General features: G+C 41.4%; 1 protein-coding gene across 2 annotated transcripts in view; it reads right to left on the bottom strand.

Moving 5' to 3' along the window:
* Positions 1 to 12736: 12736 nt before the first annotated feature.
* Positions 12737 to 23101, bottom strand: part of TPRG1 (tumor protein p63 regulated 1) — a 90916-nt gene continuing 80551 nt past the window's right edge. For both annotated transcript variants that reach the window (XM_089680146.1, XM_089680145.1), the window contains 2 exons: positions 20394 to 20547; positions 12737 to 13662 (listed from right to left, as the gene is read on the bottom strand). In XM_089680146.1, the coding sequence (XP_089536272.1) occupies positions 13468 to 13662; positions 20394 to 20547 (349 nt within the window). In that variant the 3' untranslated portion in view covers positions 12737 to 13467. The remainder of the gene's footprint in view (positions 13663 to 20393; positions 20548 to 23101) is intronic.

The following is a 23101-nucleotide window of genomic DNA, read 5'->3' as shown; positions in this document are numbered from 1 at the left end:
CATGCTCTGTGTGTGAATGGACACTGTCCATTCATAAGAGCGCAGCTCGGAGAGAGCCTGCTCCAGTGCCCCCATAACAAGAACAAGATATACCTGTGCTCAAATCCCAATTGCTTGTAAATGCATTTGTCTATCAGGTGCTAAAGGGTGTAACCACATATTAACACTAGAAATCCTGGAGGAACCCCCCTGCACACTGCTAATTGCCCTTTCCAGCAAACACTGCACTAAAAATAGGGATTTTTGGTTCACACATATTGAAATACATGCTTAAGCTGGCCAACTGCGTCAAAGTAATCCCTCTATGGCCAGTCCTACTCTGCTCTGTCAATACAAATGCTACTGTGGACACAATGCAAACCTGGGGCAAACAGATACAAAGTGGGGGAGAGCTACTAGGTTTAGAGTAGAGAGATTACTTTGACGCAGTTAGCCGGCCTAAACATGTACTGCAATATGTGTGAACCGAAAATCCCTATTTTTTTTATTGCAACGTTTGCTGGAAAGGGTAATTAGCAGTGTGCAGGGGGTTCCTCCAGGATTTCTAGTGTTAATATGTGGTTACACCCCTTTAGCACCTGATAGATAAATGCATGTGCAGGCTATTGGAATTTGAGCACAGGTATGTCTTGTTTCTGTCGCATAGCGGGTCAGTAGACAGACCTAAACCTAGTAGCTCTCCCCTACTTTGTGCCTGTTTGCCCCAGGTTGGGATTGCACAGTAGCATGTGTATTGGCAGCGCAGAGTAGGACTGGCCATAGAGGGATTACTTTGATGCAGCTGGCCAGCTTAAACAGGTACTGCAATATGTGTGAACCAAATATCCCTATTTTTTATTGCAACATTTGCTGGAGAGGGTATATGGCAGTGTGCAGAGGGTTCCTCCAGGATTCTCCCATAACAAGAGGCTTGCTATTGAGGGCGCTCAGCAGGGGGGAGCAGCATGGACCACCCGGGGGGGGGGGAGGGGACCCAAAATAAAGAGGATCGGGGCTGCTCTGTGCAAAACTATTGCATGGAACAGGTAATTAGAACATGTTCATTTAAAAAAAAAAAAAACGTAAAATCACTTTAAGCTATCCCTCTGACTTTAGTACTTTTACTGATTCAAAACAAGTTTACAGATTAGAAAATCAGAAGTCTTTGTCTGCATCCATTTTCCAGGTCAGTGACTCAGAGGTCTGAAGCCTTAGGGGCAGCATGACAGCCATGAATGATTTCCAGAAGGGATCAGCAATGGAAGCCTCTATGATTTTTTTAACAACAGATTTCTTCTAAAGAACCCAAAACATTTTAACTGAACTATAAAACAATGCCCCTATTAAACATCTTTGGAATAAACTGTAATCCCACTTGTAAACCAGGTCTTCCTTTCCAACATCAGTTTGTGATCAGAACAATGTTTTTTTTGGAGAAATGAACACAAATTCCCACAGACACACGCCAAAATTTAATAGAAAGTCTTCCCAATATAGATAGCAGACTAGGCCATCTGGGACAATGTGCTCTGAAATGATGAATCAAAGTGTTACTTGGCCATAGAAACAATAAGCATGTTTGGCGCAAACCGAAGGAGAAGAACTTCATATCATTTGTGAAGCATACAGTAGTGGTGGAGACGTTATGGTTTGTGGGTGCGTTGGTGCTTCAGGGCCTGGGCAGTTTGCAGTCACCATGTCAACATTTTAATTGGGCATCATATCAACGGTTGCTTAAAAAGAATGTGAGCCCATGTGTTCCTTCCACCACATGTAAATCCAGCAGCTATTTGGCCACTAGGATTGCTTTCACTTGAAAGACCATCACCAGCAGCAAAGAAAGATACCAGGGTCATGACTGCAGCTGCAGAAATGACTCTGGTATAACCACTTCAACCCAAGGACATATGAGTATGTCCTATGGTTGGGAAGCGTTTAAAGGTCCAACAGAAGATCAAATCCTGGCTCACTCCACCCAAAATTATGAAAGGAAAATCAAATACAATTTTTTTGATTAAGTCCATCTCACTCCACTTAATAAGTTTAACTTGAATGCCACTAAACTCTGCTATGGGATTGTATGGCAGATGGGCCTGGGATTACAAAAGTTCTACTGATGTTTGAGAATAGAGATGAGCGAATTATTCAAAAATTCGATTCGGCTGATTCGCCGAATTTGCGGAAGAAATTCGATTCGATGCGAATTTATTCGCTGCGAATTTAACTTATTAAAAGGGTTTCTAGGCTTCAGAGAGCCTTTATATTAGTGCAGAACACTGTACCTTTAATTTAAATGCCCTTGGAGTCTGCTGGGGAAGAGAAATAATACTGTCAGTCAGTATGACATGCAGATGAGTGCCGTCGATCTTAGAATCACCGCACACTTCACTCATTTGGGCAGTCACGGGGCACGAAGAAGAAGAAGAATGAGAAGAAGAAGAAGAAGAAGAATGAAAAGAAGAAGAAGAAGAATGAAAAGAAGAATGAGAAGAAGAATGAAAAGAAGAATGAGAAGAAGAATGAAAAGAAGAATGAAAAGAAGAAGAATGAAAAGAAGAAGAATGAAAAGAAGAATGAAAAGAAGAAGAAGAATGAAAAGAAGAAGAAGAATGAAAAGAAGAATGAAAAGAAGAAGAATGAAAAGAAGAAGAAGAATGAAAAGAAGAAGAAGAAGAATGAAAAGATGAAGAAGAAGAATGAAAAGAAGAAGAATGAAAAGAAGAATGAGAAGAAGAATGAAAAGAAGAATGAGAAGAAGAATGAGAAGAAGAAGAAGAAGAATGAGAAGAAGAATGAGAAGAAGAATGAGAAGAAGAATGAAAAGAAGAATGAAAAGAAGAATGAAAAGAAGAAGAAGAAGAATGAAAAGAAGAGGAAGAAGAATGAAAAGAAGAATGAAAAGAAGAAGAATGAAAAGAAGAATGAGAAGAAGAATGAAAAGAAGAATGAAAAGAAGAAGAAGAATGAAAAGAAGAAGAAGAATGAAAAAAAGAAGAAGAAGAATGAAAAGAAGAAGAAGAAGAATGAAAAGAAGAATGAGAAGAAGAATGAAAAGAAGAATGAAAAGAAGAATGAGAAGAAGAAGAAGAAGAATGAAAAGAAGAAGAAGAATGAAAAGAAGAAGAATTCCAGTACAGCAAAAAGTGTATCTGCAGAGAGCTCCGCTATTTCTGACAGTTCTCTGACAGTTCCTTCACATTTACAGCGGTTGAAACATTGTATCTATTTGTTTCCGAATAAAAACATCTGTATCCTAAATGGAAACAAATAGATACAATGTTTCAACCGCTGTAAATGTGAAGGAACTGTCAGAGAACTGTCAGAAATAGCGGAGCTCTCTGCAGGGACACTTTTTGCCGGCTGTAGAAGGGATGAAAATCGGCCGATCGGGAAAAATTCGATTCGTGCATCCGAAGTTTGCTAATTTTCGGATTCGGTGCGAATCAAATTTTTCCTAATATTCGAAACGAATTCCACTTCACCAAGTTCGATTCGCTCATCTCTATTTGAGAAGGTTGTGGTTGCCTCTGGTTTCCCTGATTTCCTCTCTAACTCCATAAACATACTGGTAGGTTAACTGACTTGTTGCCATATAGGACATTAGACAAAATTTTACTGGTGAAGGAATTGATGTGAATAGTTCAAAGTACTCTGTGAAGTGCCACAATATTTCCTTGCTGTGTAAAAATTTTGGAAATAGAACTATACTTACACTGAAAGATTAAAGTACGCATTTTAAATTTTGCTTTAACAAGTCATTTTAAATGAACTTTTTAATGCATGATGTGGCTAGAAAAGGTTGATTATAGTAAATCTTTTTGTCATCCAGTCATGGAAAAGGGTATTTATTTGTGGCACAATGCGCCATATAACTTTCTGATAGTAATAAAATTACATATACCGAATATGACTGTTCATAGGCATTTAGAAACTAAAACCTCTTAGAATCTATAATACAGGCAATAAATGACTCATTGGTAGTCATGCAGTCAAATGTGCTGGAGGGTTACATATGTATTGTGCTATTGACTCCTGAGGGCAGGGCTGATTTTTCTTGTGGAATAATCCTAATAAACAAAGAATTGCATCAATCAGTACATACATCAACATTACTCAAATATTTCTACATTCAGGAAGGACACCAGCAGTATGTCATTAACAGATGGCGTAGGATGCTTTTTGCAGCTATCAATCCTCTGTGGCTCAATGACACCCGAAATTCTGACTCCAGCATGCTAGATGGTGCATAGTTCACTTCCCTCTAAGTCTTGATTCACACTACTGCGACTTGAAAGTTGCACGACTTACAGTGTGACTTTGCCAGGCAACTTAAGTACTACTTTGAAGCAACTCTGGGTAATCTTCCTGTAATGTCGGATCCAAATCACATCAATATAGATGAGGATCTGACTTGCAGGCGACTTCCATTAAAGTCTATGGGCACAAGTCAGACAGAAGTCGCCTTAAAGTAGTACAGGAACCTTTTCTAAAGTTCAAGCGACTTCAGTAGTGCTAATTAAGACAGTTCTCATTGACTAACATGAGATTTCACATGTCATGCGACTTGGGGTCTCAAAAGTCGAATCCCAAGTTGCGGCAGTGTGAACCGAGCCTTAATCAGCCTGTACATCTAACCATGTACTATTACATATTTACAAATTCTAATTAACCAACTGGGGAGTTTTGTTTTCAAGTATACAAAACAATATTTGAGTAAGTAAGCCCTTCTGTATAAAGATGCCCAGATTCATACGGCTATTACTCAGATATGACCCATGTGATCACATACAACCAATGCTATGTGCGTCAATTTGTATAGATGTCCATATGATTGTACTAGAATACTCAAGCTACATTAATTACTTTGTAAGTAATTACATTAATTACTTACAAAGACCAAACTTTACTAAGCCAACAATACACAAAAAAAGTATATACAAAGTAGATGTGTTTAGGCTCTAGCAAATATTACATTTGTATTCTAGATATTTTTTAAGGGCCGGTTCACACCAGAACACAGTGCGGGAAAGGCATGTTCCATACGTGTTTCCAGCACCATGTCCAAAATGTACTAAGTGTGCGATCCGCTGCTGGTGTCAATATATGCTTAACACCCCAAATGCAGATCACAAACGCAGTGCATTTGCCTAGACCAGATCACATAGTACCACAATACAATGCATTTGTCGCTGCGTTTTTTTTAAAAGTAGTGTATGTACTACGTTTGTGTGATTCAGTGTGATTTCAGTCCATTCAAGAAATAGGACAGGAACACGGACCACAAACCTGTGTAATTCAGGTGTGAACTGCTCTCCAAGATGAATTTTAATGGTATACTTACATTTCAATTAAGCTTTTTTTTTTACAGATGTTGTCGTTCCATAAAGTGATTTAATGTGAGAATAACAACATATGGCATAAACAAAAATTAGACAGCATGCAGTTTTAACCACTTTGCGCCGGCAACTCCCGGCCCTTTAAGAGATTCAAAAGCCGGGAGGCGGGCGGGGTTTTAGGGTCATGTGACCGCCGTGATTCGCCATCACATGATCAGAAAAGGTCCTGATCGCAAGGGGAGATTAGGACCTTTCCGTGAGTCATGGACATATGTGCTAGGAGCGCGCAGGGCCCACGCTCTCAGCACATACGTATTTTCTAATGGCACGCAAATATGCAGCAGCTCGGCATCAAGGCCCGAATGCCGAGAGGCCCCATATTTGCGTGCGCTCGGCGTCAAGGGGTTAAATACAAATAAGGATGAACAATGAAGTTACATACAGTCATGGCCAAAAATGTTAGCACCCCTGCATAGGTGTAGCTTGAAGCTTGTGGGCATGATGCAAAAGTTGATCTGGGGCCCCCACTACTTTCCACCATGCACCAAGATATGATAGCTGTATGGTTGCGGTCTCTCTCTCCTCTCTTTCCTGCTGCCGTCTGAATGTACACACAAAGTGGGGGCAGGCAGGCCACACTCTGAGCTGTCGGGTTAAAGCGGTAGGTTTGTATTTACAAGAGGAAACTCAGCAGGCCCTCTGACTTCCAGATCCACATACAAGCCCACCGTTTTCACTCAGCAGCTCACAGTGTGGTCTACCTGCCCCCACCTTGTGTGCATGTGCAAGACTGAGCAGGGGCAGGAGAAGGGTACTGTACTGGGCTGGGTGGGGGGCTGATCAGAGAGTGTGCCACTGCAGATATCAAACTTTTTTTTTTTAAATAAAAACACCTTTCTTATATACGTTATTAAACAGCACCCAGTTACCTCTCTTATGGCCAAACTGCAGTGATATGGAGGTGCAGGTTATTAGGGAAAAGTAACACTCCCCTTCCTGCTAATGACACCTGCCCTCCTGCCTCCTCTTGGTATGACCCCTCCTTCAGAAGCCCCCACTTCCTGTAAAGACAGATGACCTCCCCTCCTGGTAATGATATGTCCCTCCACCAGGTAATGACAGATAACCCCCCCCCCTCACCACCAGGTAATGACAATTGACCTCCCTCCCCCAACAGGTAATGACAGATGGCCTCCTTCCCCCCACCAGGTAATGAAAGATGACCCCCCCTCCCCCACCAGGTAATGACAGATGACCCCCCCTCCCCCACCAGGTAATGACAGATGACCCCCCTACCAGGTAATGACAAATGACCCCCCTCTCCCCCACCAGGTAATGACAGATGACCCCTCCTACCCCACCAGGTAATGACAAATGACCCCCCTCTTCCCCACCAGGTAATGACAGATGACCCCCACCTTCAGGTGCCCTCCTCATTGAAAGAACATGGCTGAATTACTGATCCCCACAGCACCATCCTGGTAATGTCACATTATCCCCCCCTCCCTCCTTTTCTGACAATCCAGCTCCCCCTCTGCTCATCCTGCTGAAACTGTCAAAGAAAAATCTGCAGCGTCTGGAGCCCACAGTCCCTCGGGGCCCCTCAGGAGGTGTTACAGGATTTTGTGAGAATTTTTGTGTGCCAGCAGGAGTTGTTGGGAGGGGTGGGGTGGTTTGTGTCTGTTCTCTGCACGGATCCGACTGGTATCTTTTTACCTCCCCAATGACAGCAGTGCCAGCTCCTGGATGGTGCTCTCCCCCTCTTCCCTCGCTCAGCTCAGTGTCCATCCCCATCTTGTTGTCAGCACTGACACTTTTCCGTCCAGCAGGGCTGGTCTCACCCCATGCTTCCTCAGCTACTCTATGGCTCAGGGCTTGAAAATGGAGCCAAAAGCTCAGAGCTTCCGCTTTGCCCGTGATAGTGACAGGGAGACAGCACGGGCCCCTCTGGAGTATAAGCAGGCTCACAATTTTGACCCTTGATGCTACGCAAATTGCACCCCTGCATTTCTGTCAGATAATGCACTACTTTACCCAGAAAATTGTTGCAATTATAAATGTTTAGGCATTCTCATGTTTATTTCTTTTGCTTTTATTGGTATGAGGGAGGGGAGAAGCAAAAAGCCAAATCTGACACATTCCACGCAAAACTCCAAAAATGTACTGGAAAAAATTATTGGTACCCTCAATTTAATATTTGGAAGCACATCCATTGGAAAAAAAATTTGCTTCCTGGAACCATCAATGAGTTTCTTATACATCTCTATCGGAATTTTGGACCACTCTTCTTTCGCCAATTTGTCCAGGTCTCTCAGATTGGAAGGGTTTCTTTTTCCAACTGCTGTTCTGATATCTTTCCAAAGGTGCTCTATAGAATTGGGATCTGGATGCCATACTGGCCAGTTCAGTACTCTCTAGCACTTTGTCTTGAACCATTTCTGGGTGCTTTGTGATGTAAGACCCATGACCTCTGATGGAGACCCAACTTTCTCATACTAGGTCCTCCATTGCACCCCAGAATTCTAAGGTAGTCTTAAGATTTTAGAATGCCATGCACATGGTCAAAACATTCATTGCCTGAAGCAGCAAAGCAACCCCAAAAGATCAGTGAACCTCCAACATGGTTGACTGTCTTTAAACGTCTAATTTCTTTTTCTGAAAATAGTAGAATGATGGACTTTACCAAAAAGCTGTAATTTTGTTTCGTCTGTCACACATTATCCCTAAAGGATTTTGACTTCCTCAGGTAAGTTTTGGCAAACTCCAATCTGGCCTTTTTATGTTTCTGCCAGGAGTGGGGTCCTCCTGGGTCTCCTACCAAAGCATCCCTTTTCATTGAGATGGTGACATATAGTGCAAGCTGACACAGTTGTACCCTGTACCTGAAGGTCAGCTTGAATTTGTCTGGAAGTTGATCCGGGTTCTTTATCCACCATTCAAACAATCCTTCATCGCAATCTTTGATCAATTTTTTCTCTTTCGTCCATGTCCAGAGAGATAACCTACAGTGCCATGGGCTGTAAACTTCTTGACAATGTAGCCCACAGTGGACACAGGAACATTAAGATATCTGGAGATGGACTTGTAACCTTGAGATTATCCATGCTTTTCCACACTTTTTGTACTCAAATCCTCAGACAATTCTTTGCTCCTTTTTCTCTTCTCCATGCTTCATGTGGCCCACAGACACGCACAACAGAAAGGTTGAGTAAATTTTTCACCATTTTATCTGGTTGCCGATGTTATTTCTACATTGTGAGCACCTTTTAATTGATACAAGTAAGTTTAATTACAAATTACAGGAGCATCACAAACTTGGAATGCAATTATTTCTTACAATTTTGAGAGTGCAAAAAATTCTGTCAGGTCCATTTTTGGGGTTTTGCGTGGAATGTGTCAGATTTGGCTTTTTGTTTCTCCACTTTTTTGTATTATACCAATACAAACAAAAGAAATAAACATTTGAATCCCTAAACATTTGTAGTTAAATTATTTTCAGGGTGAAATGGTGCATTTTCTGACAGAAATGCAGGGGTGCCAATATTTTTGGCCATGACTGTATAACACATAATTTAAAAAAGGCTTCATTTAATACTATTGGATAGAGAAGGTAATCCTTCCTCCTGTCAGGATACTTTTGTTGTCCGTGTCCCATCAAAAAGATTTTCATTCAATCTCTGTTCTGGACACATAGCAGGGGAGTGGGAGGAAATCTCAGTACAGGTAAGGGAACCTCCCCTTTTTACAGTTCCTTAAAGTGGAACTGCACTGCATCTGAGCACCACAAACCAAAAACACTATGTAATTCATTTTTAATATTCATAGCATACTCCCCCATCCATCCATGTCTCCATGCTTTATTTTGCTGAGAAATCATTTTGAAAACTTCCCCCTGGCATTTCTGACAGTGGCCATCTTGAGTAAAGGCAGATGATTTATGTATCATTTACTTCCTGGAATCCATCTGCCCTTAGCTCAGCCATAGGCTGAGCCGATAACCCTCCTGAAGACTACTGGGATGTATGACATCATGGACACCAGGAACTAACTGAAGATATATAAAAAAACAAGCAAATACAATTTACTTTCCTATTTACTAATATTAGCATAAGTATTAAAAATAGTCCATGTTGATTGAGAGTGAAGTTCCACCAAGTTTTGGATTTAGATACATTTAAAATACATTTCAGGGGGTATACAAAGCACATATATCTAATTGTAGACTTAACTTATATATGAGATACAACACTTGTTGGGCCTAACTGCAAAACGTGACATTTAATAAAATTCTTTGCTCTTTGCTTTTTATCTACAACACGTGTATATTACTATGTGATCATGTGTTCAACAAGTTTGGAAGCAAATAGAATTTTAATTCCTATTCTATAAACTGGCAATTATCATAGGAGAAGCAACAAAAATAAAATTCACTTATCCAAGAGCTAATTCTTCATGAATTCATTACAAGTTTACTCTGCTAAAAAGTCAGGCTAATACAAGATGATACCGGAAGTTGCTTTGGGTGACTGCACTGAAAGTTCACCTTTTGACAAAACATAATACCGTATTTGCCGGCGTATAAGACGACTGGGCGTATAAGACGACCCCCTACTTTTCCTGCTAAAATGTAGTGTTTGGGCTATACTCGCCGTATAAGACTACCCCTCTTCCAATGCACACCAGTGGGAGGAATAGTGCCCCATCATCCGTGTCAGAGGGGGGAAAAGTGCCCCATCATTGGTATTAGTGGCAAGAATAGTGCCCCATCATTGGCATTAGTGGCAGGAATAGTGCCCCATCATTAGTATCAGTGGGGGGGGATAGGTGCCCCATCATTGGTATCAGTGGCAGGAATAGTACCCCATCATTGGTATCAGTGGGAGGAATAGTGCCCCATCATTGGTATCAGTGGCAGGAATAGTGCCCCATCATTAGTATCAGTGGGGGGAATAGTGCCCCATCATTGGTGTCAGTGGGAGGAATAGTGTCCCAACATTGGTGTCAGTGGGGGGTGGAATAGTGTCCCATCATTGGTGTCCGTGGGGGGTGGAATAGTGCCCCATCATTGGTGTCAGTGGGGGGTGGAATAGTGCCCCATCATTGGTGTCCGTGGGGGGGGGAATAGTGCCCCATCGTTGGTGTCAGTGGGGGGGAGGAATAGTGCCCCATCGTTGGTGTCAGTGGGGGGAGGAATAGTGCCCCATCATTGGTGTCAGTGGGGGGGGGAATAGTGCCCCATCGTTGGTGTCAGTGGGGGGGGGGGAATAGTGCCCCATCGTTGGGTGTCAGTGGGGGAAGGAATAGTGCCCCATCATTGGTGTCAGTGGGGGGGGAATAGTGCCCCATCGTTGGTGTCAGTGGGGGGAGGAATAGTGCCCCATCGTTGGTGTCAGTGGGAGGAATAGTGCCCCATCATTGGTGTCAGTGGGAGGAATAGTGCTCCATCATTGGTATCAGTGACACCAATGATGGGGCACTATTCCTCCCACTGACACCAATTACACTTGCTGACCCTGTTCTAGTATGGTGCTGCTGCAGCCAGCATATGTGGTTCGAGCAGCATCTCTACACTGAACACTTACCTGCTGCTCCTGCACTCTATTTTCGCGGGGCCGCTCGGTTCCGCCCCCTCGCCGGTGATTGGCCGCCTGTGTGCCTTTCCTGAGCTACAGTTCTGGCGGCCAATCACCGGTGAGGAGGCGGAGCCGAGCAGCCGCACGAACATCCAGTGGCCGAACTGAAGGAGCAGCCGCGCTTCCTGGAGCGGATCATCGTGGGACCGGAGCCAGGTAAGAAACAGCCCCTGCCCACCCCTGTCCGTTGGAAGGGGGGGCGGCGGCGGCACCGCGCCGCCCCCCTAAAAAGTGTCAGTATGCCGTATACCGGCGTATAAGACGACCCCCGACTTTTGAGAAGATTTTCAAGGGGTAAAAAGTCGTCTTATACGCTGGAAAATACGGTAAAATGAAAATGTTTTTGCAGGTAAAAAAATGTGCATTTATTATTTTTTGCTGCAGGAGCCTGTATAGCATTGCACCAGTGATCAGCGGATCGCTGGTGCCATGCAGGTCTATTGCAGACCTGTCAGTATATCTGCTTGCCCCTACGGGATGTACGAGCAATCAGATATACTGACAGGAAGATATAGTGAACTACCATGGCGCTGTGAATGAATGATGTGGCTGTGTGGGTGTAGCCCCGCACAGTTCTGCTGTTTTTAAAAAGTGACAACTAGTAAAGGGAACTTCTCACCGTACTGTTGTCACAGGGAGGGAGGCTAAATCGGGCAGCAGCTGCAGCATTGGGAACATGTTACACCTGTTTTTAGGGAGGAACATGTAACTCGTTCCCGAAGGTGAACTTACCCTTTAAATATTAGAGCTCTTTATTGAATAAAGCCAATCTGTAATAAACTAACCAAAGTAATTTTAGAAAAAAAGGTGGTAATAATTAAGAACAAAAAGTTTGCGTTCAATTTCTAATTTACACAAAGGACACAAATGACAGAATCTGAATGTTGAAGTGGATAACACTACATTATTAGATGTCATGAATGTCATTGATTATTGTGTGTTAAGGTGAACCTGTGAGGGTAGAAATAAGTTTTAAAGATACAGACAACAGGACTTTCATCCTGATGCTGGCTTCCATACCTAGTTGGCTACTGATCCAAAACAAGAATGTACCTGAGTGAAGCCTGAATCGCAATACTGATCAAGGTTATTGTCTTACTAGGTAGCTAGGCCAATGGTAGCTCTACATGCCTGGGCCTTAAAAAATAGATTATCAATGGCTACTTCCAATTTTCTGCCCTTACAAGTATACTTTAAAAAGGATACATTCACTTTTTTTTAAAAAAGAAAAAAAATACACATTTTTGCTCGAAAAATGTGCATTTATTATTTTTCCATCAAAGGCAGCAGGAAAAAAATGTGCATTTAATATTATTTCCATCAGGAGCCTGCAAAGCATTGCAACTGTGATCAGTGGATCAGGGGTGCAATGTCAGACTCCTGCAGACAAGCCCTACAGCTTTCAGACCTCTGATATGGGCTGACTGTGTACAAGCTGAAGGGCTTGTGAATGAACTACAAGAGCGCTCATCAGCAAACCCGCAGTTCATTGAGGGGGGCAGATTTAGAGCATATTACATTTTACACCTGGTATATGGGTGTAATATATAACATGCTCTTACAAGATGAACTTATCCTTTAAAATGGTAAAATTAGGTGAGTGACATTTCTGTGTAAAGTGACACAATGGCCATCTGGAAAACTTAAGGTTCGCCACACAGAAAACCGTAATAAAATATGAGCAGAATAACTAAAACAAAAATGAATATAAATTAATGTTATTTGGCAAATAGTATTTACTATACGTTTTCAGTGATATTGACCAAAAATTGCAACACGGATACCAAGTAAATAGAAATATTTAATTTTATTAATTGACTGACTTAGGTTTATTAACATTTATAGGAACTGTATGTATAAAATATACACTTCATACAAAGTATACTTCAATGTGTAATGGGTAGTAACCCAGATCAAATAGTTAAAATCCTTCTTTCACCAACAGTACTACAGCAAACAGGGTATTGATTGGTTGTGTACATCAGGTTTGCCCTATGCACTGCTTCTTTGAATGAGCTTATATGCATTCATTCTATGGACATGTTCAGTATATTACTAATGCAGGTGCTGAAAAGTGCAAACATACATGACTTAAGTACATGCAAAGAGTTAGAGGCTAATTCCTCAAACAGTTCAACGGATTATTCCATACACTCCTGTATAAATTGCAGTAGTTATAGTTTATCCCATCTGATGTTTAAATGGAACCTGTCAGGATAGAAATATTGAAGTTGCTGCTTTGGTTTTTAAAGTACAAGCTCCAGTACCACTCTCCATACTCTTGTTCACTACCTAGTGATTCAACCTCCCAAATCCAATACACATCAGATCAGATTTCTCAACATACATAGTATTTTGCGCCTTCAAAAACAAGTCAGCAATGGTTGCTTCCATTATTTCATTATGACAGGTTCACTTAAAAACACAAAAATTAAAGAGGTATTATTTTTAATAAAAAAATAGGAAGCATAGAGAACATGTCTGATTTAAGAAAAAATATACATTTATATTAAATGTACTTAAAAGCCAACACTGCCTCTCGCAAGTGAATAACCAAGCTTGTTGCGGTTTCCAATGAAGGATGTCAAGCCAACATATGTCTCAATTAAAAGAGGCTGGTTTAGAATGAGGGCTCCATTGGCTCGGCCTGGCACGGGGTTTGTCTTGTGTGCTTCTTGTACAGCTTTTATTAGATGATCGGTAAAGCTAGACAGCTGCAAAGAAAAGAGAAGCAGTCATTAAAAATCTCAGTTCTGCAATATCATATGCTCCAAAAACTAAACTAAATGTTTTTAGTGCACAGGTCAGATTCCCTATATGTATACAAAATGGCGTTTCTGGAAATAAATCTATCCAACAACTCAGAAGAAAAAAAAAATAATAAAACGGATTACACCTGCTACCAAATGTGTTAAATATATAAAGTGTTTATCACTAGAACCAGATGACTACAGTGAATTGCAATACTGTTAAAAATTATGAAGTTACTGTGCTCACTGAGTATACCTCATTTATGAGCTGAGGGCTGGAGGGTGCAAACTCTTTGATTGCATTGCACTGCATTATCTATTGGAGTCTGACATTTGTCATACCAAAGGTAATGCATCCTCCAATTGAAGGAGATTTATCAGAACAAAAATATGTAGGATGCCATCACTAACTTGTGTTTAAAAAGTGAATGTTCCAAGCAGGAGTGGACTGACAACTCATGGGGCCCCCGGGCAATAGGGGATCATGGGGCCTCTGTGCCCTTGCTCACACTCAAAGCACACCCAAAAAAGCCTATAAAAAGGTACCAGGGGCATTTCATGGGGCCCCCTACTGACCCCAGGCCCTCGGGCAGTGCCCGAGTGCTCAAATGATCAGTCCGCCCCTGGTTCCAAGACTATCTTTTTACTATGATGCAGTGCATACCTGAATGGCTCTTATATCACGGTTGGTAAGCAGGAAGTTGAATGATCGCATTGAGTCCCTAAAATTCCACTAGTAACTAGTCTACAAATCATGTAATGCCTATATACTGCAATTAATATAAAAATGTGTTTCACATATATAATGTCATTTATCATTTCAACAGTGCTGTTACATTTTTCATCAAAATTATGCTATCTGGTGATGCTGCTATGCAGATCCCTGTGCATGCACTTCCTTTTATAGGGTGACAATACTCTGTCCCAGTCTCCCATCTGTGCTCCTGTGTTGTCACCCTGTCAGACAGGCTTGCGATGGTGGCTACTAATGGTAGTTTCAGGACACATTATGAAGGCATGGTGCCCTGATGTCACCATCAGAAAGCCCACACTGAGAAATACCATGTATTCATCACTGGAGTGTATGCATTTAGACAGAAGTGGCTGACAAGAGGCTACAGAATATCATCAGCATCAAAGGTAATGCAACAAAGGATGCACAAAGGTGAAAGCAAGTTTATGGAAAACAGCAACTGTTTACAATACATAGGGAGGAGTGGGCTGTGCATGGTATCCAATCAGTTTCTAACTGCAGCTTTTTCAAGTAAGCTTTGACACTAAAACCTGGAAGCTGATTGGTTTCTATGCAGAGCTGCACCAGATTCTGTGTGCTCCAGTTCTAGTAAATCAACCCCACACTGCTTTAGCAAACTAAATGTCAAACTAAAAGACCTTTGGCTGTACTTCTTTTTTAAAAGCACAGAAATTAATTTTATTATCTTTATATTCACTTTCTAATAACCTATATATGCAGTTTCACATAAGAAACCTATTAGAGGCTTGAGCAGTAGACAAAATAGAAAACCTGGTGCAAACTGAACAGAAGGCTGCTTTATATTGTACAGAATATAAATGAATAAAATCCATCAGTAGTAAATTATGAATATACCTAGGCATCATGATATTGTAATTACAAGCTGCACCACCTTGTAATGTCCCAGACTACTACTGCAATGTAGCACACACCTGTGTTCTAGTGTTTCCTTATGGTATTGTCTTATAGGTGCATCTGTGTATTCTTTGCGCTGTCTATACTAGGTTAGGCTTTGTAAGTGACAACTTTTATTATACACACCGTATTAAAGATGTTTGATGTGATACTGAACAGAAATATGGTTCTCAGTGAGTACGTGATGATTTTATTAAACTATCTGAAAATACATATAAGTCTTCATTTAGGCTCAATGGTGATGAAAAGAGAAGAATGGCTCAGGATGCCCTCTAGTGGGAACATTAGGGCACACATTTCGCAAATTAGTTTATCCTGGGCACACTCCACTGCAATATGTCGAAATAAGTGACATTTGTTGACAAGGTTGAAATGATGGCCATCTCTGTTATAATAAAATTCATCCAACCGGAACAGGCCTGATTCACAGCTATGTGCTGGTTTCTATTTGTACATGTTCCGGAGTTCATGTTTCAGGAAAAATGCCTTCCTCCTACAGGCTGCAGAGGTTGTACAGCTTTACAGCCCACATATCTGAATTCCTCAGAACTCTTGTCATAGGAGTAGCAAAGCCATCTACAGTGTACATGACCTCATCAGAAGCAGCTATGTAGATCTTCCTTACACCTACCTACACAATAAGAAAGATTTACTGTGCTTTTCATCAACCCACCATCTGCTGACCGTGAGGAATACCCCTCCAATATATTTTAACACATGTTTTATGCCCATACATGTGACTTAAAAAATGCATAGAGATTTAACAGATATGCCACACATATCAAGCAGGAAACGTGATCTTACCAAATTGGTGGTTTAAATGGTCAGACCACCCAGAATATAGTTTTATGCAGGGCTTTTTTTTCAATGGGAATGTGGGGGAATGCAATTCCAGCACTGAATGTATGCATTTGCAAGAGGTTATGGGGTGTACTGAAGGTTCTATTGATGCTGGCTGCTAGGGATCTATTGCTAGTTGGGGGGGGGGGGTCTGTTGTTGCTAGTGAGGAATCTATTGTTGCTTGGGAAGTCTTATGTTTCTGGGGGGTAAATTTGTGCGGGAAGGGATCCGCTGTTGAGACTGGGGGGGGGGGTCTCCTGATGCTGGCTGCTGGGAGATCTTTTGTTGCTGAGTGGGGGTCTTTTACTGCTGGCTGCAGAGGTTCTATTTTCACTGCTTTCCTTGTTTTCATGAACACATTTCATACAAATTTCTTAGCACCAAAAAATTATTCTTGGTTCTGTATTCTCTAAAAAAGGGTTGGTACTGGGAGGTGGGACAGGGGTGGAACCAAGGGACAGTGCTTGGAAGTGGATGGCTGTGGAGATAAGGGGTGACTCAGAATAGTGTGTACCTGCACCAATTCTCTGAAAAGAAAAAAAGCCCTGGTTTTAGGTACATTTGTTGCTTAAAGCACCTCCTGCATTTTCTGGAGCTTCTTTGATTGTCCGTTACTACACTTTCTAACCACTAAGTTGTAGTCATTATTAAAGGACAGTGAGCTAGCCCAGCAAGGTCCGCCAAGGATTGCATACACACACACTTCCTTAAAGATAATTTAATCACTTACTGAGCATGCACCTTTTGAGAAGGTCACCCTCTTATAACAATATTTGGGGTGTAACGTGTGGCATCCTGCCATGGTCTAAATCAAGGTTATAACCCAGGATTCTCAACTATACAAGTTGAGGGGCTCCAGGCAGTTTTCTTAATGCAGAGGAAACTGGCTTGACAGTTTCCTCGTTGGTTCGTAAAGCCCGTTTTGGGACCTGGGGCCTAGAGATTTTGAAAATTATTTGTGAGGGATGAAATCTCCAGTCCTGGGCCCATGTTTTCAGAACCCCCAGCACACTAATTGCACAGGTGTGTGCAGGCCTTTTTGTAGAGGCAAAAAAATGGTTCTAGGCTCCACCCCGGCAGACAGGAGGTCATTGCCCAGGAATCAGGAGGGCTCCACCTAGCAGAGCCAGAGCAGCAAGGGGCTGTATACCTCAGAGAGCCAGGAGGCTGAATATTTGTTTCATTTGTATTGATGGTGGATACTCCTGCGTGGGAAACATATTGTCTGGAACTTTCCTTTAAATAAAATTGGGCTAAAAGGCCCTTAAAAAAAAGAAGAAAGCGAGTGGCTGTGTGATGTAAAAGCCACCCTTTATGCTAGTTCTCACACGTTACTATGTAGCACCCACTCACCCGCCCACTGAAGGTGAGCAAAGGATCCTCTCCCCTACAGCCACCATCATATTTTAAAAACAACGCCATTCATTCACAGAGATCTGTGAATGAATGAAGCTAAAAGTCCCTTCTGTCACTGCAACAGACGGCTTGCAGTTCTCAGTTGAACTATGAATGTGCTGATCAGCGCTTCCTCAGGTTTAGTTTCACGGTGGTTCCTTTCTCTTGCAGCATCCTATGGAGCCACCATTGCATGCAGGAGCTGGAGTTGTGCTTCCCTGCACCCTGTTTGCATCAATAGAAACACAAAACCACATAGCTTCAGATGGCAAGGAACTCCCCTGCTCCTTCTTTTTCCAAGCGCACAGACTACCCTGGCAATACACTTTCCACTGTTAACACTTTCCTGTGAAGACCACAAGTTCAGGAGAGCAGCACTGACCAGATGCCACCATCATTGAAAACAAAATGATGACAAATAATTTACTGGGTAAAGTTTATTGTATTGTACTCTATGGGGTTTATTTACTAAAGCTGGAGAGTGGAAAATCAGGCTCACTTCTGCACAGAAACCAATCTGCTTCTAACCTCAGCTTGTTCACTTAAGCTTTGGCAATAAAACCTGGAAGCTGATTGGTTTCTATGCATTAGTGAGCCTGATTTTGCACTCTCCAAGTTTAGTAAATAAACCCCTATGTGTCTCAGAACATTATTCCCAAAAAATCTGAGGGTTTAATACTACTTCAAAGGTTGTGAACCCCAACAATGGACTTAATTGCCCTCTTTTGGTCCGCCAAATATATCGTTGAAAGTGTTTATCTGTTTTAGAAGTGCAAGAAAAACCTATGTGATGGACAGTAGATAAGAGTTTCGTATTCTTTTTTATTCATCAGACAAGGCAGGGTTGATGACATTTGCTTCAGTATACAGGAGGTATGCTGTCATGTCAAAAAGGAAGTTAGGAGCATGCTATATTTCTGGAACCTCAATAGTTATTTTTCTGCATTTGCAGCGAATTGAAAGGAACAAAACCTGGGGAAATCTACATGTATCCAAGAGGTGTATTAACCACTTGCCCTCCAGAGGATTTACCCCCCTTCCTGACCAGGCCATTTTTTGTGTTACGGCGCTGCGTTACTTTAACTGACAATTGGGCGATCATGCAACGCTGCACCCAAATGAAATTTACATCCTTTTTTTCCCCACAAATAGAGCTTTCTTTTGGTAGTATTTGATCACCTGTGCGGTTTTTATTTTTTGTTCTTTAAAAAAAAAAGACCGACAATTTTGAGAAAATAATTTTGACTTTTTGCAATTAAACATGTCCAGTAAAAAAATGTTAAAAATCAAATTTAGTCATAAATTTAGGCCAAGATGTATTCTGCTACAAAAAAAATCCCGATACGTGTAAATTAATTGGTTTACGGAAAGTTTTGTAGTGTTTCCAAATGGGGGTATATATATACTGAGATTTTTTTTATTTTTACTAGTAATGGCGGTGATCAGCGACTTAGAGGGTCTGCGGCGGGCAGTCTGGCACTGGGGGGGGGGGGACTGACTTGGTGTCACTGACATCCCCAGTCACACCAATACAGTGGTCAGTACTAATAAAAAGTGGAGAGGGATAAGAACACCTGGCAGTTTTTATTGCTGTCTGTGCCCCCATGAGATTCACCCTCTCTACTTGTCCTGTTTATCATTATTATTGAAAGTAAAAGTAAATGAAAATCTCAATTTTAGGTTGTCCCCAGTAAAATAATAGAGGAGAAATCTTCCAATGGGAACACTAGCTCTGGTGATCTGGGAGTTCCCAAGGAATTTTCTTAATCTGCAGGATTTCCTGCTGACAAAAGAAAGGTGATCGCTGACTAGTAGTTAGCCACAGCTATGTGACTCGTAATAAGCCCTGGATTCCTTCCTATCTAAATAAACCTTGCCATTTTGGAAGTATATGAACATAGTGGTAACTTCATAATCTTTGCCACCAGCTCGTTCAAACACACTCCTTTTCCATGAATGAGCATCTTATTGTGTCTCTAAAGTCAAAATTTTCTTTTGTTTTTGCTTTGAATATGGTATTTTTTGCAATGTGTCACACAGGAAGAAAGGTGGAGGAGGGCTGCTTAATTCACTTTTGGTTCTGTAGGCTCAAGAGTAAGTAAAGTAAGCTAAATCCTCTCTTACACAGTTGTCACTGTTCTTCTTACAGGACTTGGAAGCTTTTCTCTTCCCACCAAGACAAATAGGGGGGCACAGACTGCAACAAAAAATGACAGGAGTTCTAACTTCTCACCAATCTATCCATTTTGTAAACCATCAGCACCTAAGCCCTCGCCTCCATTTCTAATTGCTTCCCAGGGACGAATCTACACATCTTACCGACTGGCACAGAAATTACGGAGGTGTCTTTGATGTACAAACAGTGTTTGACATCCTGGACTTTTCTTCTCCTCGCCATGTACTTTGTGCTGCCCATTGGCGGAAAATTAATTTTAGGGCCCAGCCAGAAAGAGTTTGTCCACAGATAGAACACCATTGAGTTACTTATGATCTAAATGGTTTAAATGTGTTAATGCACACATTGGCATAGGAAAGGATTGCTTCAAGTTCTAGCCATGCAAAAAAAAAAAATGTAAACAAAGTAGAAGCTCTTTTGCATTCCGACAGCAGTTACATTACTCCTCCTAGATACTGGTCCAGGAGTTATTGCACTTTAGACTACACACTTAATCGGGAACATAGAAAATAAAAACAAACTACTGCCCCAAAGGCTCCAGTTTCAGGCTGAGCTTACATGTATACTTATCTGTAAGACGTTGCTGATTTTACTGTTTTGTGAACTTCACTTACCTGACAAATTGAATTAAATTGCTCAGAGTAGTCTTTTAGTGGGTGATCCATGAAAGTAGTGTAGGGTATATCACTGGATAAAGGGTTCCAGCGGGAGAAAAAGGGAATTTCACGCAGTTTGTCCCAGTGAATACGTAGACCTTCTCCTTCCCTCCTGCAAGTAAAACATAACTGGCTTTTAAAATTGTTGAAGAAACATTACAAAGCTGATGAATAAGTGCAAAATAGCACTGATTTAAAGCATGTTTATGCAGAATCTAGCAGTATTTGCTTGAGTTTGTTTAGGCAAAACTTTGCGCCCATCCATGCCATGTCCAGACAAGGTAGCGATACAAAATTGTTGTGCATAATGCAGATATCTTAAAGATTTAGGAATATGGTGGTTTTTATCATTGATAACTTTATCAATCTCACTGTAAAACTGCAGTACACCGTAGAAATACACTATATTGCCAAAAGTATTGTGACACCCCCTCAGGAGCTCAGTGAACTCAAGCATGGTACCATGGTAGGTTGCCACCTGTGCAATAAGTCCATAAATAAAATATCCCTGCTACTAAATATTCCATGGTCAACTGTTAGTGGTATTATAACAAAGTGGAAGCAACTGGGAACAACAGCAACTCAGCCAAAAAGTGGTAGGTCACGAAAAAATGACAGAGCGGAGTCAACGCATGCTGAAGTGCACAGTGCGCAGAAGTCACCAACTGTCTGCAGAGTAATTAGCTAAAGATCTCTAAACTTCGTGAGGCCTTTGGATTAGCAAAACAAGAGTGCATAGAGAGCTTCATGGAATGGGTTTCCATGGTCAAGCAGCTGTATCCAAGCCTTACATCACCACGTGCAATGCAAAGCATCAGATGGACTCTAGAGCAGTGGAGACATGTTTTCTGGAATGACAAATCACGTTTTTCTGTCTGACAATCCTATGTATGTATCTATGTTTGGCGGTTGCCAGGAGAACGGTACTGGCGGTTGCCAGGAGAACGGTTGCCAGGAGAACGGTACTGTCTGTATTGTGCCAAATATAAAGTTTGGTGGAGGGGGGATTATGGTGTTGAGTAGTTTTTCAGGGGTTGGGCTTGGCCCCTTAATTCCAGTGAAGGGAACTCTTAAGGCATCAGCAGTTCGGGGATTGCCCCTTACTGTTCCAACAGGACTTCCCACCAATGCAAAAAGCAAGGTCCATAAATACATGGATGAGTGAGTTTAGGGTGGGGGAACTTGACTGGCCTGCACAGAGTCCTGACCTCAACCCGATAGAATACCTTTGGGATGAATTACAAAGGAGACTGCGAGCAAGTCAGTGTCTGACCTCACAAATGTGCTTCTGGAAGAATAGTCAAACATTCCCATAGACACACTCCTAAACCTTGTGGACAGCCTTCCCAGAAGAGTTGAAGCTGTTATAGCTGCAAAGAGTGGGCCAACTCAATACTGAACCCTATGGACTAAGACTGGGATGCCATTAAAGTTCATGTATGTGTAAAGGAAGGCGTCCAAATACTTTTGGCAATATAGTGTATGTATCACCTATATTATTTTTACGGTGTTCATGTTTTACAATTAGACCATTTCTATACACTAGCACAGGAATTCATGTAATGATGTTTCAGCGCTAAGAACTGTTTTAGTGGTCACTGCCACTAAACAGTTTAAAAGATCCCCTGTGAAATAACAGTTGGAATCTGAAAGTCTTAACAGATTGGCGGCAGTAAGAGGACGACACTTTTTTGAACTGATCCTCTGATGCACGAGGTCCTTTGACTCCCATTAGAATAATTTACCAAATATAATGAGTCATAAGGAGAATCTGTTTATTAGATAGCAAAGAATAAAAAGATGGAGAATATATATTTGAAAGACTGTTTATTTAAATGGAATTTAGTAAATTTACCACTGGCTAAAAAGTTGTAGCTAAATGGTAGATCACATATTGCAGACATAATTAGGAGGAAGATCCCTCCTATTCCAGCAAAGGTTCCTTGGTACTCTGACTATGCAGTCACAAAATATAGACTGCCACTTGTTTGAAAACTTAGAGAAATATACAAAAAATATTGTGCCCAAGTCAAACAGCTAAATATTTTGGTGTAGTTTCAAAGTTTCAAGTGAAAAACTTGTCTTTATTGTTCCTCTGTACAGTGTTTAATACATTAAATTAACCACTTGCCCTCCAGAGGATTTAACCCCCTTCCGGACCAGGACATATTTTTGCGTTAATTTAACTGACAACTGAGCGGTCATGCAACACTGCACCCAAATGAAATTTACATCCTTTTTTTCCCACGAATAGAGCTTTCTTTTGGTGGTATTTCCTTGCCTGTGTGCTTTTTATTTTTTGCACTATAAAAAAAAAAGCAAAATATTTTTTACTTTTTGCAATTAAACAGGTCCAGTAAAAAAAATAAAAAAATAAAATTTTGTCATAAATTTAGGCCAAAATGTAGCCTACTACGTCTTTGCTAAAAAAATCCCAATCCATGTAAATCAATTGGTTTACGTGAAAGTTATAGCATTTACAAATGGCAGTATTTTTTTAAAAAAATTTGTAATAGTAATGGCGGCGATCAACGACTTATATAGCGGGACTGCGGCGGGCATTCTGACACTTTGGGGAACTGATTTGGTGTCACTGACATCCCCAGTGACACCAATACAGTCATCAGTGCTAATAAAAAGCACGGACACTGTGCTAACGGCACTGG

Source organism: Staurois parvus, unplaced genomic scaffold (genome assembly GCF_062004578.1).
Source record: "Staurois parvus isolate SC_StPar_1 unplaced genomic scaffold, SC_StPar_1.0 ptg000235l, whole genome shotgun sequence".
Taxonomy (NCBI): Eukaryota; Metazoa; Chordata; class Amphibia; order Anura; family Ranidae; genus Staurois; species Staurois parvus.
This window is presented reverse-complemented; position numbering and strand designations above follow the sequence as displayed.